General features: G+C 41.0%; 1 protein-coding gene across 1 annotated transcript in view; it reads left to right on the forward strand.

Moving 5' to 3' along the window:
* akt1 (v-akt murine thymoma viral oncogene homolog 1) overlaps window positions 1-11529 on the forward strand; it is a 94789-nt gene extending 83260 nt beyond the window's left edge. The window contains exons 11-14 of the mRNA XM_061895422.1: window positions 175-389; window positions 2812-2899; window positions 2983-3085; window positions 9825-11529. Of these exons, the coding sequence (XP_061751406.1) occupies window positions 175-389; window positions 2812-2899; window positions 2983-3085; window positions 9825-9904 (486 nt within the window). The 3' untranslated portion in view covers window positions 9905-11529. The remainder of the gene's footprint in view (window positions 1-174; window positions 390-2811; window positions 2900-2982; window positions 3086-9824) is intronic.
* Window positions 11530-24007: the final 12478 nt, after the last annotated feature.

Here is a 24007-nt window from a genome sequence, read left to right on the forward strand (position 1 = left end):
TTAATGAGCAACAGTTGCTCTCATTGGCCACACATGTAAGTACCCCTGGACAATCTACAATAACATCCTATGCATATATTTACCCATATAAATATACTGTTAAATGAATAGCTCTCTTTGTAAAGGTAGGTGTTCTCTATTCAGTTCTTGCATTGAATTGTCAACTCTCCAAAGGTACTGGAGGACAACGATTATGGCCGTGCTGTGGACTGGTGGGGTCTCGGCGTGGTGATGTATGAGATGATGTGCGGTAGGCTGCCGTTTTACAACCAGGACCACGAGAAACTGTTCGAACTTATCCTCATGGAGGACATCCGCTTTCCACGGACACTCGGTCTGGAGGCGCGCTCTCTGCTCTCCGGACTCCTCAAAAAAGACCCCATGCAGAGGTGAGTCTCCTTTGAGGTTTGATCAACTGGAAATTGATCAAAAAGCCTTCAATTTATTGATCATCTGGTGTTGTTTGTGATAAAAATTAATGGCATAACGAAACAAGACACTCCAGAATATCCTAAAGCATACTACAGCTATGTATTATTGTATAAAAAGCACCTTTTCTCAACTTTAAGGCCAAAATCCTCACCAAGGAAGACCACCTTTGTCTTCTAGAGGGCAGTTGCCAGTTTACTTGGGTCTGCATTTATCTCACTTTATGCAGTTTCCCACTTCGTCCCAAAGTTTTGTGGAAATTGCTGAGTAAATACACTCATGCAGGCAAAGACATAACTTCTCTAATCTGTGTTATTCAGTTCAGTTGAGCACATGACACGTTTCATTTCAGTCAGTTGAAATACAAACCCCGTTTCCGTATGAGGTGGGAAATTGTGTTAGATGTAAATACAAACGGAATACAATGATTAGCAAATCCTTTTCAACTCATATTCAATTGAATGCACTACAAAGACAGGATATTTGATGTTCAAACCCTTAAACTTATTTTTTTTTGCAAATAATTATTAACTTAGAATTTCATGGTTGCAACATTTGACAAAGTAGTTGGGAAAGGGCATGTTCACCACTGTGTTACATCACTTTCTTTTAACAACACTCAATAAACGTTTGGGAACTGAGGAAACTAATTGTTGAAGCTTTGAAAGTGGAATTCTTTACCATTCTTGCTTAATGTACAGCTTAAGTTGTTCAACAGTCCGGGGTCTTGTTGTCGTATTTTACGCTTCATAATGCGCCACACATGTGGATTCGTCAGACCACAGAACACTTTTCCACTTTGCATCAGTCCATCTTGGATAAGCTCGGGCCCAGCGAAGCCGGCGGCGTTCCTGGGTGTTGTTGATTGGCTTTCGCTTTGCACAATATAGTTTTAACTTGCACTTACAGATATAGCGACCAAATGTAGTTACTGACAGTGGTTTTATGAAGTGTTCCTGAGCCCATGTGGTGATATCCTTTACACACAGATGTCGTTTTTTGATGCAGTACAGCCTGAGGGATCGATGGTCTGTAATATCATCGCTTACGTGCAGTGATTTCTCCAGATTCTCTGAACCTTTTGATGATTTTACGGACCGTAGATGGTAAAATCCCTAATTTCCTTGCAATAGCTCATTGAGAAATGTTGTTCTAAAACTGTTCGACAATTTGCTTACAAATTGGTGACCCTCGTCCCATCCTTGTTTGTGAATTACTTAGCATTTCATGGAAGCTGCTTTCATACCCAATCATGGCACCCACCTGTTCCCAATTAGCCTGCACACCTGTGGGATGTTCCAAATAAGTGTTTGATGAGCATTCCTCAACTGTATCAGTATTTATTGCCACCTTTCCCAACTTCTTTGTCATGTGTTGCTGGCATCAAATTCTAAAGTTAATGATTATTTGCAAAAAAAAAAGGTTTATCAGTTTTAACATCAAATATGTTGTCTTTGTAGCATATTCAACTGAATATGGGTAGAAAATTGTTTGCAAATCATTGTATTGCGTTTATATTTACATCCAACACAATTTCCCAACTCATATGGAAACAGGGTTTGTACCACTATAATGACCATCATTGAAATACAGTAGGGTAGTAGGCCTAAGTATTCATTAAAAACAAGGCAAAGGTTTTATTTAACAAACATGTTGGACACTGTAACATTACACACATTTTGAACAGTAACACCGTCCTTGAATATAGGAAAATAAAAGACTGTATTTAAAATACCCTTTGGTGGTACTCTTACCACCGTTTGAGAATCCCTGGTCTAATTTTATTTATATTTGCTATACACTAGTGGTGTCAAACTCATTTTAGCTCAGGGGCCGCATGGAGGAAAATCTATTCCCACCTGGGCCGGAAGCGTAACATCATGGCATAATAACTTAGAAATACAACTAGGTCAACTTCAGATTGTTTTCTTTGTTTTGCTTTGAACCCAAAATAGAACAAGCACATTCTGAAAATGTATACACTACAAATAATCCTCTTGACTAAACACTTCAAGTTAGATGAAAATTCAGAACTCCTATGGAAACGGGGTTTGTATACTTGATTGCAATTGAGGTGTTGTTTGTTTACAGTTAATGAATAATGTCGGCACTCTACTGTGTCACGTTTGTCTTTGTTGAATGTATTGGCAGCTATGATGTCATGCTTTTTATGTAGGTGATGCAAGCCTGGTCACCATGTCATGTTCAACCAAAATGCACTGCAGCCTCTTGTAGACAAAAGGAGAAATTCACATTAAGCCTTTTCACCTGCTGTTAGGTTTACTCAATATGACTGTGTAAACTCAACAGGCCAATTTTAAAAAATCTACATTTATTCTTATGTTCATTAATTAGACATAATGCATCATATTGATTATCCAGGTTAGGTGGCGGTCCTGATGATGCCAAGGAAATTATGCACCACAAGTTCTTTGCTGGGATCGAATGGCAGGACGTTTATGAGAAAAAGGTTGGTTTAAAAGACAAGCTTGTCATCACACGCTTTCTAGAAATGCATTTTCCCCGCTAACGTGTTTTGGTACCCTCAAACAGTTGGTCCCGCCCTTCAAACCCCAAGTTACCTCGGAGACAGACACTCGATATTTTGATGAGGAGTTCACTGCACAGACCATCACCATTACGCCACCCGGACAAGGTAAAGCTATTTGACATATTTGTCACAAAAATAGAAAAAATTTCAAAATGTATATTGGATGTTATTTAGAACCGTCTCGGTTTCCTGAACAGGTCATGCAAGACTTAGATATCATTTTAAAAATGTCCCTTTTCTTTTCCAGAGTTTTATTTGATTTTACTTTAGTTTTAAAACAGGGAGTGTAAATATGCAAGATTGTAGCCAGAGGCTAATTTCAATCTCTCGTCCCTGTCACAATTAATGCCAAATACATAACAGAACAGCACCAAACAACAGGACAACAAGGCCACATTCATCAATTAAACAATACTCACCACAGATTATCATTGACTAACCATAGAAAGTTGGATTTAAGTTTAAGTGTGCTTAAGTTTTAAATGCTTGAATGTTAAGATATACAAGAAGAAAATCCAATCCACTTTATTTATCACACATTTTAAAAAAAATAAGTGCTGCATAGTAGTTAAAACACATACAAGGAGAGTCAATAATATAAATAATTTAACTATAAAAATAATAGGTACATAAAAGAAAATATAATAGACTGAAATTTCACAACTTTAATGCTGGTTTAGAAGCCAAAGAGTAAAAATTTGTTTTAAGACGTTATTTAAAACTCATCAAAGAGGGAGCCATTCGAAGCGCAAGAGGGATATTGTTCCAGTGTTTTGGAGCCACAGCAGTGATAAATGCACGATCTGGATTTTAAGCAGGTTTTTGAAATGGAACTGATCAGCTGACCTCGGAGACTTTGTGGGGGTGACAAATTACTTTAGGGCTACTTTTTATGTCTAATTAAGAAATAACTTATAGTGAATTCATAAGGCCTCTCTCTTGAGAGCAGCCTGCCCTCTGCTGGAGAGCTTGGGGGCTAACATTGTTGCAAATACAGTAGTTTACTAATTACAAATCTTAATGTGAGAGATTTTATAATGATCCTGTGAATCTTTTTTTTTCTTCTTACCATTTAGCAAATCTTTTTTGTTTATTTAGGCTTTCCGTGTGGCATTATGAGTCAGTAAATTGATTTCGTGAAAAATTACGGACTTAAATGGCATTAAAAAGCATTGTCTCGAGGAACAAAAACATGTAATACAATTGTAGGACTCGGCCGGTAGTCAATTTATTATTTTATTGACGTTAAATCCAACTCATGTACGCTATTTGAATATGCGTAGTGGTCAAGCAGTGTCTGTTCTTAATGGCTGCCAGGCGACATTAAGCCTTTCTTGAAGAAAAATACCCCTATGCTTGCGTTGTTTTTGGCTGTACAATTTGTTGGAATTGCGAAAAAGATAATTGTTTCTTCTGAGTTCCTCGAGAAGTAATCAAGAAGTGCGGAGGAGTGCAACATTTTACAAAATATCCCACAATTCAGTACAAGGTAGCAGAGTTGAAGAACTGACAAGTTTGCAGTGACCACTTTGTTAAAGGTTTGTTTGATATATTTTGCTATACTTTACTTGTTTAGTATTTTCCATTGAAGTATTATCTTGATAAATGTTTTTTAAAATTTTAACAAACAAACCAGAGAGTCACGAGTCGATTATATTTTGTCAGGAAAGGTACTTCTACGTCTCCCCTCTTGTTTTTTTGTACACTAATTTGTCAGAGTTCATATGATAACAAGACAAAAATCAAATATGGTGATGATTCAGTGATTGTTACTTTGTTAAATAGATATACACTTACAGGTGTCAGCTGTCGGGTGTTACTTTGTTTACATGGATGCTAGACGCAAAGTTATGTTATGTAAGACAACCTTATCCAAGCAAAAACTCTGCATATTTATCCCGAAGAGTCTTGATACCAATTTCTCTGACGCAGTCACACAGAGAATTTGTAGAACACTATGTTTTATTAAGTTTTCATCTGTTTTGTCGCGTAGAAGGTCGTTGGAGCACAGGATAGTCCGTTATGTCTGGGAACTCCACCGACTAATAACTCTGGACAGCAATCTTTTTGTAGGCAGTTTGCTTGCTGCACAACAGCCATCTTGGCTTGGTTGACCTCCACTTTTTTTTCCCATTTCGAGAAGAAATCACGTGTCAGAATGCAAGCAATACGACAATCCATCAAACGATAGATGAAAATGAACTTAAAGTTGCGGTCTTTGATAAATTGCTACGTATGTGTGTTTCTTTTCTTCTTTTTTGGATCTCAAATTGAATAAAAAAGGTCTTCTGAGGTTCAAAAGCATTAAGAGGGCTGTCTCCATAGCGCCAATTCTACTGGATGGCAAAATTTAACGGCTTCGCCATTCTTTGGTGACGGTAGGTTGGTTGTCCTTAACTCTGACGCCATGTCATTATAATGAGGCAGCTCAGCTTTTTATTTTATACTCGACTCCTTTATTTCAGTTGTTTCCACTTCAACAAACATGAGCTAACTTGACTAACATTAGCAACTCTAATGACGCAGGCACCTCACGCAACATACGTTGGCCTAGGATGGACATTCTCACAACCGACCACAACTCTTATTTTTTACATTACCACAGTAATTGAATTAGAGTTCCATTAGCTGCCTGACAGTTTATACGGAACTTGCTTTTTACATTATCCATTTTAAACAACTGAGATGGTGTAAAACACATTCAAGATGTTAAAATGTAAACACTTTTACAAGTCCCCTCTCCAATGTGCTAAAAATTTATTTTTATCATTAAGCATGTGACTTTACTTGATACCAGTGTTGGTAATAACAGCGTTACTAAATTACAGCATTTAGTGAACATGTTCGACTAAACCTGCTGTCAGTCAAAACTCATGCTGTTCACTCCACACATAGAATGCTAAGAATCAGAGGTGTGGACTTGAGTCACATGACTTGGACTCGAGTCAGACTCGAGTCATGAATTTGATGACTTTAGACTCGACTTGACAAAATGTAAAAAGACTTGCGACTCGACTTAGACTTCAACATCAATGACTTGGACTTGAGCCTTTTGACTTGACATGACTTGCTACTTTCCCCAAAACCCAACGATTAAAAAGTTATTCAGGAGCGCTCCGTACCTGTCCGTGTCTGTCAGCGTGTGTGCGATGACAGCGTGTGCGCTACCTGTCAGTACAACAGCCAATCAAATGACATCCACGTTATTTTCGTCACACAGCATTCAGCCAATCAAATTGCAGGAAAACCAACGAAAAAGCTCTCAAACAACACGCCAGTGAGGAAAAGTTATGCCAACAATTGTTTTGTTCGGGTATAAAAACTATGACTTGGTCAACAAAAAACGAATTGCCGTATGCAAAGCCTGCGGTTCGTTCGAAGATTATAGACAGAGACGCAACAACTTCCAACTTCGATCGACATTTGAAGTTGCACAAAGAAGGGTAAGTTCTGAATGTAAGCTAACGTTTATTGGCTGAATAACGTAACTTTTATTTGCTGTTTAGTTGAATCAGTGAGGCTGTAAACTCACTGCTAACGTTATGAAAATAGACATTTTATAAGGGTACGCAGCATCGAGCGCTACTGCCTATTGCCGCTGACATGACGCGGGGCCGCCATCTTGGAGTGGTGATCCGCTCCACTCAGGGTAATTCATTTGGCAGGAGCAGTGAACTGTCAGCACATTTAATTCATTTTACCTCACTGAATACCACTTATATTCACGCGCTTTTTTGTCATACGTGTAACTATGATAAAGGACACATGTCTTGGCGTGTTCATAGTTTGCTTAAAAATAATAGAATATTCTTATATGCTATAAATAACCAGACGTCCAAGATCAAAACTGGGAATAATAATCCCAGAGAAGGGGAAAAAACGGTCAGCTATTTCTAAATTGAAGAAACAATATGATTAGGTTATATGTACATGCAAATATCCTACATAAACAATGTATGAATACATTAGATATCTATATAGCTTATAGACTGTATTTCTGTTGCTGCGACAGCAGAGAGTTTATTCTGTCTTGACACTTTGTATTAATATTTTCTATTACATTCTTCCCTTAAATGATCATGTTTACAATGATTGTTTTAAATGTATTTTTCATGTATGTTGCTTTGGATAAAAGTGTCTGCCAACTTAAACATAAACGTATATAAACACCTGAAAGTCTTAGTATCAGCTAAAACCACCAATCTGTTTCACTGGTCTCAGAATAACTGCAAATTCTGTCCTACCCAACAAAGTTAGTATTTGAATATTGTTACTAGAAGACTTATTCCTGATTACAGTTATACTGTTAAGACAGTATTGTCTTATACTTTGCCTAAAATGAGAATGCATCATAATCAGTGGCGGCTGGTTAATTTTCCATAGGGCCGTGAATTCTAAAAAGTACAACTCTGTTCCTTGTTATTTTCATGTATTTGTTATGTTTTTCATGTGTACGCACACATAAACACACATACAGTATGAGATGAGATCAATGAGATAAGGTAAGAACAGGATAGAAACTGCTGTGCAACTAGTTCCAATGCTATATGCCATGGAAATACAATGTTAACACCTTTGTGCAAATAAGTACATTTGTACTTGTTTTTCCAAATGTGTTCATTCTGTAAAGGAATGAGTTAAATGTTTAAAATAACTGGTTAATAGTACTATTATGAAGTGCAATGTCAGCACAATTTTTTTATTATACTGTAAATACATACAGCGTTTTAAAATCATACACAATCTGTGTAAATGTATTAGTCTGTGGTTAAAAGGACTTGAAATGACTCTAAACTCAAAATACAGGACTTGGGACTTGACTTGAGACTTGCCTGTCTTGACTTGGGACTTGACTCGGGACTTGCCTGTCTTGACTTGGGACTTGACTCGAGACTCGAGGTCAAAGACTTGAGACTTACTTGTGACTTGCAAAACAATGACTTGGTCCCACCTCTGCTAAAAATGCAAAGTGTATGTCGGTGTCGGTTGTAACTTTCAATGGCACACAAAAAATAAAAGCAGTAATAATTATTATTTTGCTTGGTAGATCATTCCTTACTTCATTCCAGAGGTGGAATAAAGTAAAACTGAATGATGTCGGGGCTACTCTGACAAATTCTCTACATTCAAAACACTAAAACCTATCTCAACAGCATTTGGGCGGAAGGCGGGGTTCACCCTGGACAAGTCGCCATCTCATCACAGAGCCAACACAGAAACATTTATACTCACATTCACACAATGTATGACAATCAATTCATGCTGAACAAACAAAACATCCACATATTAGCTTTTTTATTATTGCTAATAAAACAAATTAGTATATCATCTAATCTAAATTGAGATCTTTTATTTCTTCTTAGTATTCTTTACTTTCGCCAACAAAGCCTTTTTGACCAAATACATAAAGAGGCAAAGGTTGTCAGCCATTTTGTTTTTCAGGGTCCCATTTTTGGTAGGATTTGGGCCAGTTGCATTTTTTTCTTAGTTTTTTGGTGCAATGTTAAAGTTATAGTTCCACTGATAGTCACACACGCACTAGGTGTGGTAAAATTACACTCTGCATTTGACCCATCCCCTTTTTCCACCCCCTGGTGAGGGGAGCAGTGAGCAGCAGCGGTGGCCGGGCTCGGGAATAATTTTGGTGATTTAACCCCCCATTCCATCTGTTGATGCTGAGTGCCAAGCAGGGACGTAATGGGTCCTATATATATAGTCTTTGGTATGACTCGGCTGGGGTTTTATAATCCTTAATGTGTTTATTTGCTCTTTAAAATGTTTTGTGGGCCAATAAAATATGAGCTTTGGACATCCCTGATTTATTCTTTAAAAAAATTAGATGTAAATGTTGCACCCCTATTACGCGGCTATTCAATTGGTATGGGGGAAAAATCTGTCTGGAATGATACCATGAGTTCAATTAAAAATTTGGCAGACAAACATTTTTTCAGCAAAATCCTAAAAGCAATCCAGTGCTCATGTTCTATTTAGGAACTTGGACGACTGTTAACACATCGGTTGATACATGCATTGAAATTTCAACCCTGCGAGCTAACATAGAACATTGGGGTCCAAAGAGACATTCCTCCAGGCAATCTTTTATCATTTTTGACCATTTTTTTCCGCTAATGTGATTTATGTAACCAAGGTGTTTACAGGTTGGAAAAATTATCGATTCTCCAATGCATCACAGTTAGAACGTGGGTGATTCATCAATCTATGGAAAAATGTTCAAATATGAATTATGTACGTATGTTAAAGTAATACAGAGGGTTCTAAAATGTGGCATTATTGCTAATGTTCTCTGAATGTTAGTTTTAGTTTAGTTTTGGTTCTTACAAACCATTGGAAAACTATTAGCTAACATTCTTTTAACATTATGTGTTAGCTGGCTTAGCGCAGACACACACAGGAGGAAAGGACAAGCTATGCAAGCCGCGACGCAAACAAGATACAATAATATTATTCAACTATTCAACTTGGTAGGCTATGAGTTCAGTTAAAAAAACTTCTGAGAAATTCACATTTTTCCAGCAGATTCTTAAACCCGCTATGGAGTACTGTCATAGATATGACCTTTGACAAGCTTTTTTGCAGAAGGTCCTTAAAAACAGCAAAGCGCTCCTGTAACTCTAACAGAAATATTACAACACAATCAAATGTGAATTGTAGAGGTTCTCCGGAATATAGAAAATAAGAAAAATAATGAAATGCTTTCTGGAAATTTGACCCCAGAAACAATGAAGTTGAATATGTGTGCTCTATAAAATTTGGTCATTATTTACAATTATATTATTACTTCACATTTGGCTCAAGTTGTTTATTTTCCTGCACTTTTCGCCAGACGACAGCATGGAGTCTTTCGACAGCGAGCGGAGACCCCACTTCCCTCAGTTCTCCTACTCTGCCAGTGGGGTGGCCTGAACCACACTTCCGCATTCCTCTGGTCCCTCCGTCAACTCCTTCCACCTATGACCTCTTTCCCTTCCACCTGACTGCACCCTCTATAAAGACTGGCTCGTCCTCCTTGCGTTCTCTGCGGAACATCACCTCACCTCATCGCCCAGCCGGTGTTCTGCAGGAAACAGGAAGGGCAAGGGTACACAAACAGAGCCGTTTTTTTGTTGTTGTTTTTTTCCTGTGCAAGCGCGCCCTTAACACTAGTCTTCATCTTCCGATTATCATGTTGTCTAGCGCACACACACACACACACACACACACACACACACACACACACACACACGTTAACTTTGATGCAACAATTGGGCCACTGCCATAAATTTCAAGAAGGGCTGTTATTTTGTCTATCCTATTTGAACAGGAATCAATCATTTCAAGTGGAAATAATAAATAGTACCATGAACTAAAAACATACAATTATTCACTGTGTGTGTGTGTGTGCGTGTGTGTGTGTGTGTGTGTGTGTGTGTGTGTGTGTGTGTGTGTGTGTGTGTGTGTGTGTGTGTGTGTGTGTGTGCGCGTGCGCGTGTGTGCGTGCCTGTTGCTTGTCTTCTCTTCAAATCAAAACCAAACCTTTCAAGACATTTACAGAGTCTCAAAAGTGAATGTACCGTCTGAAATAAAGTTAATGTTTCCTGCATATACACAACACCTCAGTGGCTGTAATGAATCAGTTGTGCGAAAGGCAAAGAGGGTTTGATTCTTGTTAAGGTAAACCTCAAGAGTGTTTGCACACAAAGATGTTTTGTAGTTCTCGTTGCCTTCCTTTTTTTTTTCATAATGCTGCACAGCAAACACCTCTCGGGGTTACCCTTCCGATCCGAATCGGCCGGGCCCTGGCTGACCCATCAGAACCTCTTCTCTCTTGTAGATTTTCCTTCTAGTAAAGTATTGGGTGTTTCCCATCCAGTGCTTCCTCTGCAGCCTCAGTGAGGTCACTTTAACATGATATGTTTCTGTAGTAACACAAAGTGGGCTTCAGGGGAAAACACCAATTTGCGTCTTACAGGGGATTTATGTCCCTTTGCCAACTCCTTATTTATATGAGACCAGCATTTACCTATTATTAACACGTTTTAATGTGCCAATGAAATGCACCTTGCTGCCCCAAAATGATTGTATCTGGACTTTGTATTTGTGGTTGGTAAAGACTAAATTACTGTGTGATATTCAATTGTTGTGGATGAATTCAAACCTTTTTAAAAACAAGGCTGGGGCTAAACCAGCACACTTTAAAGTGTGATGAGGTTTTCGATGTGATTAAAATGACGGATAATCATTTTTTTAAAGTGCATTATGCCTTATTGAATGTAACTGTTTTTATTCTGTTTTCACTTCAAATGTTTTTGTTTTGTTTTAATCTGATTGTTGCTTATTCCTAATGCACATCCCCTTTTTCCTGTCACCTTCTGAAAAATAGGGAAAGTCATTTTGTATTTTTTATTTGTATTGCAACTTTTTTTGTACCATCCCTACCATACGATTTGCAAGACTGAGGACACCAGCTTTAGTAAACAAATAATATAAACTTTGTACACTGTTTTTACTTGTTTCTTTCAAACTGATTGAATAAAAACGTCTTAACATTGCATTGTGCAGACTCGTTTGTGCATAGGAATTACACAATGTTCAGGTGAGCAGGTTTTCCTCTTAATGGACAACTGAACTTACAGCTTGGATGGCAGAGTGACTGTCAGCATGGTTATGTGGTGTGTAGTGGTTCTGCTAATCTGGGGACAGCTCAGTGAGAAGCATTTCTTGTAAAGATGGGGTCATTGTCCGAGGTTGCACAATTGCTGTCATCACTGGGTACTTGTGGTACAAAATGTAACAATTGGGATATTTTGAAGCAGGATCCCCTCTCTAGTATGTATGACTGTTTTACAACATAAGGCGTTCGAACACAGCTCAGTTCAGTTCACAAATGTATTTTAAACACAACAGACATTGGAGGTCTTCAACAACTCAGTCCAGAGAAGAAAAATGTATGTTAATTTATACTTTTTGTTAAATATAATTATTTGTATTCCCAGCGCAATGTTCACACTTAAATTCATTCAAATACGCAGTTTATAAAAAGTAGTGACATGTTACTATACCTTTCAGGTTTAAAATAAAAACATGAATACATAATTGTGTTATTGTATTCATGTTACCATTTAATAGCAATTAGCACTATATATTTGACCGCTAGCGATTAGTGGAGCTAGTTTTCAGCCAGCAAATAGTGCACTGGTTGCTATCACTTGCTATACTGCAGGGGTAGGGAACCTATAGCTCTAGAGCCAGATGTGGCTCTTTTGATGACTGCACCTGGCTCTCAGATAAATCTTAGCTTACATTGCTTAACACGATAAGTAATGAATAATTCTGTTGGTAATCACAGTGTTAAAAATGGCGTTCAAATTATAAAACATTCTCATGCATTTTAATCCAACCATTCATTTCCTATCGCACCTGTTTAAGAAGTTGCATTAATGGTAAGAAGTATTATATTTATTATTGGTTAGCTTTAGAATAACAATGTTATTAAAAAGAATAAGAACTGAAGTGAATTACATAGCACTTTTTCTCCAGTGACTCAAAGTGCTTTACATAGTGAAACCCAATATCTATTTTTTACATTTAAACCAGTATGAGTGGCACTGGGAGCAAGTGGGTAGAGTGTCTTGCCCATGGACACAACGGCAGTGACTAGGATGGCGGAAGCGGGGATTGAACCTGCAACCCTCAAGTTACTGGCACGGCCGTTCTACCAACCGAGCTATACCGCCCCAACTTATTAAAATACATTTTGAAATATTTGGCTTTAATGGCTCTCTCAGCCAAAAAGGTTCCCGACCCCTGCTATACTGTATTATTTTAATATCTTAGCATTGCACAATAAAAAGATACCTTTAGTGAAGTATATTTATATAGCACTCTTCTTTAGACACTCAAAGCCCTTTACATAGTGAAGCCTGTGTGTACATCTTTAAGTTACATTCAAACCAGTGTGGGGGCCACTGGGAGCACGTAGGTAAAGTGTCTTGCCCATGGACACGACAGCTATGACTAGGATGGCGGAAGCAGAGATCGAACCTGGACGTCCAACCAACCAAGCCATGCCGCCCCTTTAGGATTGTCTTTTATTGACAATGATGTCATAAAGAAGAAGTGGAAGCGTATGGCAATCTGTTCACTGTGAGGGTCACTCACTTGTGTAATCAGCTGCAGTGCATACAGTGCAATATATTTGCAAACATTTCTTAAAATACATTTTCACACTGATGTATTGTGTGTAGAATTTTCCATTTTGGAATAAGGCTGTAACATAAATTGTGGGGAAAAAAATCTAGCGCTGTAAATACTTTCTGAATTCATTGTATTCAGTAGTATTTTCAGAGGACAGTAAATCTATATATGTTGTAAAGTGACTATAGTATGTCAAGGTTTCAATTCAATAGGATAAAATATAATGCTGTACATTCACAGATGTGAGAGGGAGTGAGACATTACAGTTAATGCACGTCTTTATAGAAACAACTCCCCCAGTCTAAGTTTGTGTTCATGGTGTTTTTGCACCTGTACCAATTTTTTCTTCAGAATTTTCATCTAACTTGAACCGTTTAGTCAAGAGGATTATTTGTGGTGTATACATTTTCAGAATGTGCTTGTTCTATTTTGGGTTCAAAGCAAAACAAAGAAAACAATCTGAAGTTGACCTAGTTGTATTTCTAAGTTATTATGCCATGATGTTACGCTTCCGGCCCAGGTGGGAATAGATTTTCCTAAATGCGGCCCCTGAGCTAAAATGAGTTTGACATCACTAGTGTATAGCGAATATAAATAAAATTAGACCAGGGAATCTCAAACGTTGGTAAGAGTACCACCAAATGGTATTTTAAATACAGTCTTTTATTTTCCTATATTCAAGGAAGGTGTTATTGTTCAAAATGTGTGTAATGTTACAGTGTCCAACATGTTTGTTAAATAAAACCTTTGCTTTGTTTTTTAATGAATACTTTGGCCTACTACCCTACTGTATTTCAATGATGGTCATTATAGTGGTACAAACCCTGTTTCCATATGAGTTGGGAAATTGTGTTAGATGTAAATAGAAACGGAATACAGTGATTGGCAAATCATTTTCAACCCATATTCAGTTGAATATGCTACAAAGACAACATATTTAATGTTCAAACTGATAAACATTTTTTTTTGCAAATAATCTTTAACTTTAGAATTTGATGCCAGCAACACGTGACAAAGAAATTGGGAACATTGGCAATAAATACTGATAAAGTTGAGGAATGCTCATCAAACACTTATTTAGAACATCCCACAGGTGTGCAGGCTAATTGGGAACAGGTGGGTGCCATGATTGGGTATAAAAACAGCTTCCCAAAAATGCTCAGCCTTTCACAAGAAAGGATGGGGCGAGGTACACCCTTTTGTCCACAACTGCGTGAGCAAATAGTCAAACAGTTTAAGAATAACGTTTCTCAAGGTGCAATTGCAAGGAATTTAGGGATGTCAACATCTACGGTCCATAGTATCATCAAAAGGTTTAGAGAATCTGGAGAAATCACTCCACGTAAGCGGCATGGCCGGAGACCAACAATGAATGACCTTGACCTTCAATCCCTCAGACGGCACTGTATCAAAAACCGACATCAATCTCTAAAGGATGGGCCCACATGGGTTCAAGAACACTTGAAAAAACCACTGTCACTAGTTGGTCGCTACATCTGTAAGTGCAAGTTAAAGCTCCACTATGCAAAGCGGAAGGCATTTATCAACAACATCCAGAAACGCCGCCAGCTTCTCTGGGCCCGAGATCATCTGAGATGGACTGATGCAAAGTGGAAAAGTGTTCTGTGGTCTGATGAGTCCACATTTCAAATTGTTTTTGGAAATATTCAACATCGTGTCATCCGGACCAAAGGGGAAGCGAACCATCCAGACTGTTATGGACGCAAAGTTCAAAAGCCAGCATCTGTGATAGTATGCGGGTACATTAGTGCCCAAAGCATGGGTAACTTACACATCTGTGAAGGCACCATTAATGCTGAAAGGTACATGCACGTTTTAGAACAACAAATGCTGCCATCTAAGCGGCGTCTTTTTTATGGACGCCCCTGCTTATTTCAGCAAGACAATACCAAGCCACATTCAGCATGTGTCACGACAGCGAGGCTTCATTTCAGTTCAATTTTAGGACTAGAAAAAACAATCCCATGATACAAAATAACCTAAGTAGAGTGGAAAAAATAGGTTACCTCCTTCAGAGCTGCTTCAGAACGGTTGTGGTGTTGGACCTGGTTGGGTGGGATTGCAAGATGGGGGACAGAGAGGAGGAAGGGGAATAGATAGTACTTTATTTATTCCGTCAGGAAAATTACAATTTTCAGCACATTCCCATTCAAGATCAGACAAACATTACAGGGAGACAGAACAGGATCGCTGACGGGTCTGCCGGCTTCCAGCGCCCCTTACAAAAAAGATGGTTGATGATGAATGGTTGTCAGCTTCATTGGGGTCATCAGGTGGGCACCCTCTTTCACCGGCGTTTCAATGATAGGCCCACGACAGGCACATAAGCAACACCTGGCGTTCCAGGTGAGCCCCCCTCTGCCTACTAGATCTCCAGATGGTGTCTCTCCTCTTCACCCACAGCCACCGACTGGCTGTCTCTGCTGCTCCTGAGAGGGCTTTGATGGTGTTTCGCAGGGTTTGGCCTCGAACTCCGACGTCCTCAAGCAGCCTGATTGTTGTCCGACCCACAAAACCTCTGCAGCCAGCTTCCACTGGGCAGACCTTGGCTTTCCATCCATTCTGCTCAGCATCAGCTGCCAGTTCGGTGTACTTAAGGCTTTTGCGTTCAAATGCCTCCTCCACAGCAGCCTCCCAGGGAACCGTGAGTTCTATTATTTACACAATATGCATTGAGGAGGACCAGAGCACAAGGTCTGGTCTGAGGTTTGATCTGGCTATCTCTGAAGGAAAGCAGAGCTTTTGATCAAGATCCACCGCCATTTTCCAGTCACGAGCCCTTCCGAGCTGGCCTATGTCTGGTATATGGCCTTTGGTGGACTCTGCACCTTCTCGGATGAACTCTCTTGTGGTTGTAGGATGTACATTTGGCGGGGGCAGGGCATTGATCTTCACTCTTCTGGCCTCTAAACGTGGCTGCTAGACACTTCAGAACCTGGTTGTGCCGCCAGGTGTAGCGCCCTTGTGACAGACTTGTCTTGCATCCAACGAGAATGTGTTTGAGGTTAGCTGGAGATGGACAGAGGGGGCATGTGGGGTCCTCTCCGTACCACTGTTTGAGGTTGGAGGGGGAGGGAAGGACATCATAAGTGGAGCGTAAGATGAAGCTGATGTGAACTGCCTCCATGCCCAACAGCTCCCTCCATGAGAGCTTTCTCCTCTCGACTCCTTCCCAGCTCATCCACTGTCCTTGTTTGACTTGTGAGATGGACATCTTGCTGCCTGCTCATGCCGACGTACCTCCTCTACAACCAGCTGTCTGTCCCTGAGCTGGAGCATCTGTATGCCACAACGGTCTGCTTTCACCAAGGCAAAGGCCTCCTCTCCCCTGCAACACGAGGCCAATGATGTCTCTGTGCCTAAGATCCTCTTTGCTTGCAGAGTAGCTGCTGCTGCAGTCCATTTCCTTCCAGTCACCAAGGTAGGAGCTGTTTGGGCAACGCATGGGTCACGAGACTCTGTTAGCGTCATTTCCAGCCTTACCTTTGCACACTAAATCTCCTCTACTAGGCTGGAAATAGGAAACTCTAGAACACATCTTCCATACAGTCCGATGTTACTGAAGCATTTGGGAAGACCCAGCAAATGCGCTAACCATCCTCTCCAACTTTTCTACCTTTGTGGTTGGTACGTCATAGATGGTCAGAGGCCACAAAAGCCTGGGTAGCAACCCAAATTGGAGGCACCACAGCTTCAACCGGCCAGGGAGCATGGTCTTATCGATGTTTTCAAGGCCAGGTATAGTATTCTGCTTGAGCTGGTCAACCTGCCCCGTGTCTTTGAGGGTGGCATGATACCAACGTCTAAGACTCTTGACAGGCTTCTCAGACACTGTTGGTATAGCCTCCTCAACCACACAGAATCGATGTTTCATCAGCTTCCCCCTCACCACCGAGATGCTTCTGGACTTGCTTGGTTTTGTTTCCATCCGGGCCCACTGGATGTTTTCCTGCAGCTTGTTCAGCAGCCGCCTAGCACACGCCTTGGTTGTGGTGAGGATTGTCATATCATCCATATAGGCTCTGATGGGCGGGAGACGAAGACCTGATTTAATCTTTTGACCTCCTACCACCCAACTAGAGGCTTGGATGATGACCTCCATAGCCATTGTAAAAGCAAGAGGTGAGATGGTACACTTTGCCATTATTCCTATTTCAAGTCGCTACCATGCTGTGGTACACTCACCAGTTATCAGGCATAGCTGTAGGTCCTGGAAATAGGTTTTGACAAGACCAGTTATGGAATCCGGGACACTGAAATAATGGAATGCCACCCAGAGGAGATCATGAGGAACTGACCCAAAGGCATTTGCTAGGTCCAAGAACATAACATGGAGGTCTCTTCTACCCTTCTTGACTTGACTTGACTTTATTTATTCATGCTTGCAGTGGAGCCAAGGCCCCACTGAAAAAACAGCTGAACTTTACAATAGATATCAAACAAACAACAATAAAAAATTAAAAGAACCAACAGTATTTTAAAAATTTTGAACATCCTCAGGGCAGCAGCATCATGGAAACTGTTAGCATTCTGGTATATAACTATATTACTTATTTAATTAGTGTCATTATACAGCTTAATTGCAGCGTGCAGGGTAGAGTTTTTAAGTCTCTTTGTCTTTGCTCTGGGCTCGGGTTCAGCCAGCTTATGTTGGTTCCTCAATGTCCTGGCAGTGCGGCTGCCTCGTGTTGGAGGTAGTAGCAGGTCATGCAAAGGATGTTGCTCATCATGCATATCCCTGACCAGCTTCACTGCAGCCTCCTCTCTCCTGGTCTGGAGTGATGGTAGGGGTTGTGAGATGTTTCCAGCTCTCCTTGTAATGACAGGCATGTTTCTGGACTCGCTCTAGCTCTGCCTGTTGTTTTTTGGAGCAGCCCACTAAGAGCACTGAGCTATATTCCAGACATGGCCTGATGAGAGTGGTGTAGATGGTAACAAGGTCGTCGGTAGGTAGTCCATGTCTCGCTATGACTGTGAGGTAGTGCAGCTGCTTGGAGGCGGTTTTTATTGCCTTCTCGATGTGCACATCTCCAGTGAGGTTTTGGTCGAGGTGGTAACCCAGGTACTTTGTTGTTTCCACGACAGGGACCTCCTGTCCCCCCAACATCAGTGCAGGAGGTTGTGGTGGATTACGGGCAAAACGTATTCGGAGTTCTACTGACTTCTTCCCGTTAGGTATCATTTTTTTATTTGCTGCCCATTCGTCCAGCCTTTGTGCCTCCTGGCACATGGTTGTGTCTGACATGATGCTGGATATAGGGATCGCTCTCGATAGCCCGATGTCGTCTGCATACCCCACATCAAGGGTGTCCTCAAACACAGCATTCCGGGTAGCCATGTAAAGGAGGAAGACATATGGGGAGACAACACCCCCTTGTAGTACCCCAGATGTAACTTTAATCCAGGGGCTATGAACTCCATTTGCCACCACTCTCTGTCTCCTTCCTGAGATGTAACTATGGGGCCAGGCTGTCAGATATGGGCACAGTCCTAAGTCCAATATGTTTTGCATCAAGATGCCATGGTCAATTACATCAAAAGCTTTTGACATATCTGCCAACAGTACTCTCACCATCGTTGGTTGGGAGTCGGTTTCGGTAAGCCCTGACTAGAGCCGTTGTTGTACTGTGCTTAGGCAGATATGCATATTGATTTTTGCACACGTCCAGCACGGTTGGCATAAACTTTTTCAACACAAAACGTTCTATGGTTTTCCCCACACAAGAAGTTAGAGAGCTAGGACGCCAGTCCGAGATTGAGCCAGGGTCTTGGCCTTTGGGTATGGGACAGACATTTGACTCTTTCCATACATCGGGGACACACCCCTGTTGGAAAGAGCAGTTGGCCAGATGTGTGATGACCGGTGCCAAGTCCTCTGCATGTTCTTTCAGCAGCCAGGTGGGAATGTCATCCGGCCCACTTGCTTTCTGGGGGTCCAGCTGAGTGAGGGCTAAATTCATCTCACCAATGCTACAGATGTCGCTAGGGATAGCTCTTGGTAGGGGATATACACAATAGGGTGTTGCTTTAGTCCACGACTCCGCAAATAAGTTTTTCAGGGCTTCTGCAGCTTTGTCCACTTCAACTTCTTGTATTTTGATTCTTCCATCAGTTGATGATTTAGCGCGTCCTAGTCCTTTATTTATGAAGTCCCACCACTCCTTGGGGTTCTTTTTCTTTAGGTTTTGCATTTCATTTTTATAATATCTAATCTTTGCCTTGCGTATAAGTCTTTAGACGGAGTTTCTGATTTCTCTCCATTTTCCTACTTTCCCCCATTTATTGTGGGCTTTTTGTCTTTTCTTTATGGCCTGTTTTATTTTCTCTGTCATCCATGGTTTGTCCGCATTTGTAATTTTTTTCAGTCGCACAGGCATGCATATGTCCATTGCTGTCTTGATATAGTTGTTAAAACTTGCTGCTTTGGCAGTGATGTCCACAGCCTCATAGACAGCAGACCAGTCAGTCATAGCGATGCATGTTGACAGAGCCTCTTTTCTTTCTGTGGTCACTAATCGAGCCCTCCTCCTCTTCACCTGTTGTTTCTGCCCTGTTGTATTTACTGGGCTCAGCACCAAGCACTTGTGGTCGCTTGCACCTAGGGGGGCAAGGGTGGTTGGGGGGCCGTAGAAGTTAGCCATGTTCGTAAAAATTAGATCTAGGGTGGCTTGCCCACGTGTATGATGTTTAACTAACTGCCGAATATCGGGGTGGGAGGAGGTCAGCATTTTTGTGGGCAGTTTATTAAAATCACCACATAAATATAGCCCCATATGGGGGGAAGACGCTTTAATTGTGTCTACGATAGTTATTAAATACTCCAGGACTTGGTCCTGGCACGATTTTTTGTCTGCCCATGGTGGGTGATATAGATTTCCCACAAATATGGTTGAGACACTGCTGGGGGTCCGGCGCAGTTGTATTTGAACCCATGCGCATTCAAAGTCATCACTCTCCAGGTCCCTCTTTCTCTTTGCCTGCAGTCTTTCATGACAGTACACGGCCACGTCCCCTCCATTTTTCCACTTCTGTCTCTCCTAAATAGTTGGTAGTCCGTGACTGACAACGATTCATCCGGAATATTATTGTGCGCCCACGTCTCAGTAACGCACCCGATGTCTGCATTTAAAGTTTTCAGCAACAGTTCATATTCGTCAGTTTTGTTTATCAAAGACCGCGCGTTGCAGAGAGTTAACTTCGGCATGCGCGGCTTCTCTCGGTCAGGTTTAACACAACGTATTTCAGCCACGACACTCACCCTTTTCCTTCTTTGCATGGGGCTCGGTCTGTGTCCTTCTGTAACTGTTATTTTCTGCCGCCTGTTTTTACCGGCTTTAGATCCTCGCGCACGGCTTCTTTTGCGGGCTATTCCAATGCTTCTCAGCGTCTCTTTTATGATTCCATTCAGCTGGGCTGTGTGTCCCTTCAAGCTCATTAGGAAGTGTGGAGGATATTTGCGATTATTTAGTCCTTCCATCTCGTTTGAATCCTACCGATGGCCACACACTGATGCATAAAACCGCTCCCAGCACGTTGCCTTGAAGATGTTACGATTAAAAAATACAGGAACAGCTTAAAAACACATTTAAAAATCGAGGGCACATGCCGACGACAAACACTGCGGCTGCCTTGAAGCGCCACCTATCCGCTGTCAGGTCAGGCAAATTCAAGAACCATTCAACCGTTGGCAGCTTGAATTTGACTACATATCAAGTTTGTGTGCTCCAGGCACCCCGAGAAGCCTGGAATCCTTGCTTATTCCACCGAAGTATCAATGCATTGATTCTTTTCCAGGTAGGTGGACAGCCTGTGAGCCACTACACTGAAGAAGATTTTGCCTTCAACATTCAACATAGCTGATTTGGGGAAACTGGCTGATGTCCACAGAGTCCTTTTCCTTGGGGATCAGGATGCCTCCTGCCCTCTGCCATGCAGTTGGAATTGCTTGTTTCTGCCACACCACCTTCATCAGCCTCCATAGAAAGTGTAAAACCTCCGGAGTTTTCTTATAAAATCGGTATGGAATTCCATTCGGCCCAGGAGAGAATGCCGCTCTAGCTCGTCGTACAATTCTCTCCACCTCACTCCACTTGGGGGAGTTAGTATCCAGTTGGTGTTCTGGGGACTCTATTGGTGGCATATCAGGTGGGAGAGTTTTTGGTCTGCTCCGCTGGGTGTCTGTGTGGTTTTGTTTGAGGTAAGCTTTGAGATCTTTCTTTGATGTTGTGAGTTTGCCACTTTTGTCCTTTGTAAAAAGGCCTTTTGCAAACTTTGAAGGGGTCTTTGAAGAAGTTTGGACTATTTCTCTCTTCCATTTTACGCCTCCTTCTCAGATTCTCAGCTCTCCTCAAGGTTGACAGTCTGTTCTTAATTTCTGCCTGTAAAAGGTTAATTCCCTCTTTTTCCTCTTCTGGAGATCTTTTCCATTGTTTTTTCAGCTGCCTTCTTTCCTTGACTAATCGTTCAATCTCCTGCTGTCTCCTGGACTTTGTCGGTGTAACTGTCCTTTTCATTCTTTCTGCTGTTCCATACCGCTTCACACCATAGCTGTAAATTAGGTCTCCCATTCTCTCCAGCTTTCTGATTGCAGTTCCCTTTAAGTTGTCCGAGGAGTTTGCTGAAGTCTGTGTCAATTGTCTCCCACTCTCTTTTCTCACAGGATTTTGGCCACATGATTTTTGCCTCTCGTCCTTGCATCTTAGTCTCCGTTGCAGGCTGTGACAGGTCGGGCACCACTATGCTTTGTTCTTCATCCCCAGCCTGAGCAAGGAGATTTGTGTCCTGCAGACTTTGGTGTTGGTCCTGCTGCTGGACTTCATTCGACTTATTCGACTTGCTTCGTAAGAAGAAGCGGTCAATGCGAGGTTCCTTTTGCTCTGGCATCAAACACTTTTTCAAGCCTTGGTGTCTTCTTAGGCCTGCATAGGATTTTACCTTGGTCCAAAAAAAGAGTGCAAGTACTTTCCTGGCCCGCCTGCAGCCCAGACCTGTCTCCCATCGAAAATGTGTGACGCATTATGAAGCGTAAAATACGACAGCGGAGACCCCGTACTGTTGAACGACTGAAGCTCTACATAAAACAAGAATGGGAAAGAATTCCACTTTCAACGCTTCAACAATTATTTTCCTCAGTTCCCAAACGTTTATTGAGTGTTGTTAAAAGAAAAGGTAACGTAACACCGTGGTGAACATGCCCTTTCCCAACTACTTTGGCACGTGTTGAAGCCATGAAATTCTAAGTTAATTATTATTTGCAAAAAAAAAATTAAGTTTATGAGTTTGAACATCAAATATCTTGTCTTTGTAGTGCATTCAATTGAATATGGGTTGAAAATGATTTGAAAATCATTGTATTCCGTTTATATTTACATCTAACACAATTTCCCAACTCATATGGAAACGGGGTTTGTAAATGTGAGCCAAGTGTTTTCTGAGGGGGTATTTATTGAAAAAAGTTTGAGAACTACTGAATTAGACAAAATATTTGTGTAAAAATCTATGTGATCTCCGTCCAAAAATGTCTGACTTTGTGAGACAAATGCACTCACAAAGGCTCTGTCTATGTCTCTGCAGGCCCACTCAGGGTGCTTGTCTGGGGCGCTGCAGCTGGTCTGACACAGGTAGGTGGCTGTCCCCCTTGCCTCAGCCAGATGGTACAGTTTCTAGAGCAGATGTTGACAGCCGGGCCTTGCAGTCTGTCTTTTGCCAGATGCGGTGCACAGTGCCAACACAGCAAGCCTTGGACCGATGAATCCCGGCTCACCTGACTCCAGATGTATGCCAAAAAAAAATCACCCGGATGATACTATGTTTGAGTGGTTTTGCGTGTGTGAGCAACCACCTCAGCAAGATGACATCAGTAAAAAACTGTATCCAAACGTTACTGAATATTACACAAAAAGATATGTATGACAAAATACTGCATCCTTGCAGGAAGTTGCATTGAAGAACGTGAAACGTCTTCAATATTTAAGGCATCCTTGACAAACTATCACAATTTGAAGTTCACAAGTTGAATTTCACTTCTACAAAGAGCCTTCAATGTTGACTCATGAATCATATGAGCAAACAATGAACTGGTTCGACATATTGACTCATTTTTTCACTGTGACACAAATACTAGAGTAAAGTGTATTTGGCCATTGTAGCTTAAGTATACCAACAACATTTGGTTTTAAGTTATTAAATTGATGTTTTACATATGTTTTTATTTTTTATTGAGATTAAAGCTTTTTTGTAAAAAAGTATTTTTTAATCAACCAAAATGCCATTAGTGCTACGCATCTTTAACCTCAGTACATCCATCCATCCATTTCCTACCGCTTGTCCCTTTCAGGATCGCGGGGGGCGCTGGAGCCTTTCTCAGCTGCAATCGGGCGGAAGACGGGGTACGCCCTGGACAAGTCGCCACCTGATTGCAGGGCCAACACAGATCGACAGTCAACATTCACACACAAGGGTCAACACTAAATTGGCTCTAGTGTGTGAACGTATCGTGAATGTTGTCTGTCTTATCTGTGTTGGATGTCCTCTAATAATATGAACTGAAAAAATGGGCCCAGAGCCCTCTCTAGTGGTCATTGTGTGCAATTTTTCGGCACATATGAGTTGGGTAAAAAATGTTGAATATACACGCAATATACATTTACGTATAGGACTTTTGACAACTAAAACGTTGCCATAAATAGGTCGTGTCTGTTGTGGTAGTCACATTTAACCAGCAATCAAGGATTTTTTTAATTTTAAGAAAAATATTTAATATTTAAGAAGTCAGTTTTGACACAAAACTTAGTCGATGTTGTAATTGCATAA

Source organism: Nerophis ophidion, linkage group LG03, assembly GCF_033978795.1.
Source record: "Nerophis ophidion isolate RoL-2023_Sa linkage group LG03, RoL_Noph_v1.0, whole genome shotgun sequence".
NCBI classification, from domain to species: domain Eukaryota; kingdom Metazoa; phylum Chordata; class Actinopteri; order Syngnathiformes; family Syngnathidae; genus Nerophis; species Nerophis ophidion.